Here is a 2,045-nt window from a genome sequence, read left to right as displayed (position 1 = left end):
CTTACAAGCCTGTACCTGAGTCTAGTTTACTTTATGAAATTTTATTTATTTTATATGAAGTAAATGCAAAATGTACCAAAATGTAATATTGATGTGTCTGTCACCAATGAGTCAGCTCTTTAAGTGAGTGATGGGAGACTCTTCTTTGACAGCTGTTTTCTTTTTTTCTTTCTTTTGTTCTTGTAAATCAGTACAACAAAAGCAAAATTTACATGCAATTCACCCATGGCAAGGCAACTTTATTTACATATCACATTTGGTAGAGAGGCTAAAAAGTAGTCAATTCACTGACAAAGTAGATGGATATGATGTGGGCTGTCTGATCCAAATCTACCATTACCATTTCTCAGATAAAACTGGAAAGACCCTGCCTCCAAAAGAAAAAAGAGAGAGAAAAAAAAATCATCATATGATCCAGCTCTCTTCAAAGAGGTTAAAATGACCCTTGTGTAAATCCCTTTTTGTGTGGCTCTTTCCAGGGTTTCATTATTCTTACAGGACAGTAAAAGCGCTAGGGACATTATATATGACATTAAAAAGTACATTTAAAAATAACATTCAGTAAAGGGACTGCGATTTAGTAAAAGTAAAACAATATGAGGAAAGGGGAGAAAATGAAGTGAAATAAATAAATACAGATTAATACATGATAATATTAATTGATTTCATGTTTCAAATACTGTTTGAGTGTTTGTGACTTTTTACTTTTTCAGTTTGACTACTGACTTGTATAACACCGATTAGAAGTAAGGTAAATGAATGTGGAGTTAACAAAAATTTATTTTCCAAATAAATCAATAATTTTTCGAGTTTTAAAAGTATGCATTTTCACTCTTATGTTCATTTGTGTCTTCTTTACGGCATACTTAAAAAAAAAAAAAAAAACTCTTCTTACATCTGTTTAACATTAGCGCCAAAAACTTGAAGCTGGAGGGAACAAGCTTCATTGGTCTTCTTTGTCCGCCCCCTTGCATGTGAACCACTCACAACATGGACGGAAAACAACTCCCAATCGCCTTCGTTTCCTTTGCAGTGCCCACCGTTGGTTGGTTTGATGACCGGAACACTTACGCCAATAGTTGCCAACTTCCTGTCCCCTTTGACCTCTCACAGCCAATCACATTCGGCTATTGGCTTTCTAAAAGCCAATCACATCTTAAGGCGGGACAAAGCCAGGGTTATATCCAGGTCGAGGAACTGTTTTTTTTCACTGTTGCTTGCTACTTTACTACCGCAGTGTGTCACGTCGGAAGCCAAATAGAACGACCAATAATGTCTGGAAGAGGCAAAACCGCAGGAAAGGCCCGCGCCAAGGCCAAGACCCGCAGCTCCCGCGCCGGTCTGCAGTTCCCCGTCGGCCGTGTCCACCGTCTCCTCCGCAAGGGAAACTACGCTGAGAGAGTCGGCGCCGGAGCACCGGTGTACCTGGCCGCAGTGCTGGAGTACCTCACTGCTGAGATCCTGGAGCTGGCTGGAAACGCCGCCAGGGACAACAAGAAGACCCGTATCATCCCCCGTCATCTCCAGCTGGCTGTCCGCAACGACGAGGAGCTGAACAAACTGCTCGGCGGTGTGACCATCGCCCAGGGTGGCGTCCTGCCCAACATCCAGGCCGTCCTTCTGCCCAAGAAGACCGGCCAGTCCGCACCGAGCTCCGGCAAGGCGGGAAAGAAGGCCTCTTCTCAGTCTCAGGAGTATTAGCTTCTTCGTCAATAACTCTTACCCCAAAGGCCCTTTTAAGGGCCACTCACTCTTCATTGAAAGAGCAACTTTCCTGATTATCGCTGTCTTGTTTCACTTTTTGCATTTTTATTTAATAAAACGCTTGTTTTTGTAAACGTGGTCATCGTTCTTAAGGCTAACTGAAGCTAGATGCTAACCTCATGAATTAAGTTTGCTAGTCTTTAGCGTAGTGAGTTAAAGCATTTAGCTAACCATTGCTAATCCCTAACGTTAGACATCGATACGCTATATTTTCATGTTTATAAAACGTGGATTGTAGTATAGTTAGGTTGTTAAACAGCAGTATTATTAATTTAGCAGGT

General features: G+C 41.6%; 1 protein-coding gene across 1 annotated transcript; it reads left to right on the top strand.

Annotated features, from left to right (window-relative positions):
* Nucleotides 1–1,198: 1,198 nt before the first annotated feature.
* h2ax (H2A.X variant histone) lies at nt 1,199–1,838 on the top strand. The gene has a single exon (XM_084731052.1). The coding sequence runs from the start codon at nt 1,273–1,275 to the stop codon at nt 1,699–1,701; it is 429 nt and encodes a 142-aa protein (XP_084587178.1). The 5' UTR covers nt 1,199–1,272; the 3' UTR covers nt 1,702–1,838.
* Nucleotides 1,839–2,045: the final 207 nt, after the last annotated feature.

The sequence above is a fragment of the Lutjanus erythropterus genome, chromosome 11, assembly GCF_056507025.1.
Source record: "Lutjanus erythropterus isolate fLutEry1 chromosome 11, fLutEry1.hap2, whole genome shotgun sequence".
In the NCBI taxonomy this organism is placed as follows: domain Eukaryota; kingdom Metazoa; phylum Chordata; class Actinopteri; order Lutjaniformes; family Lutjanidae; genus Lutjanus; species Lutjanus erythropterus.
Note: the sequence above shows the minus strand (reverse complement) of the source record. Positions and strands in the feature narration are given on the sequence as shown.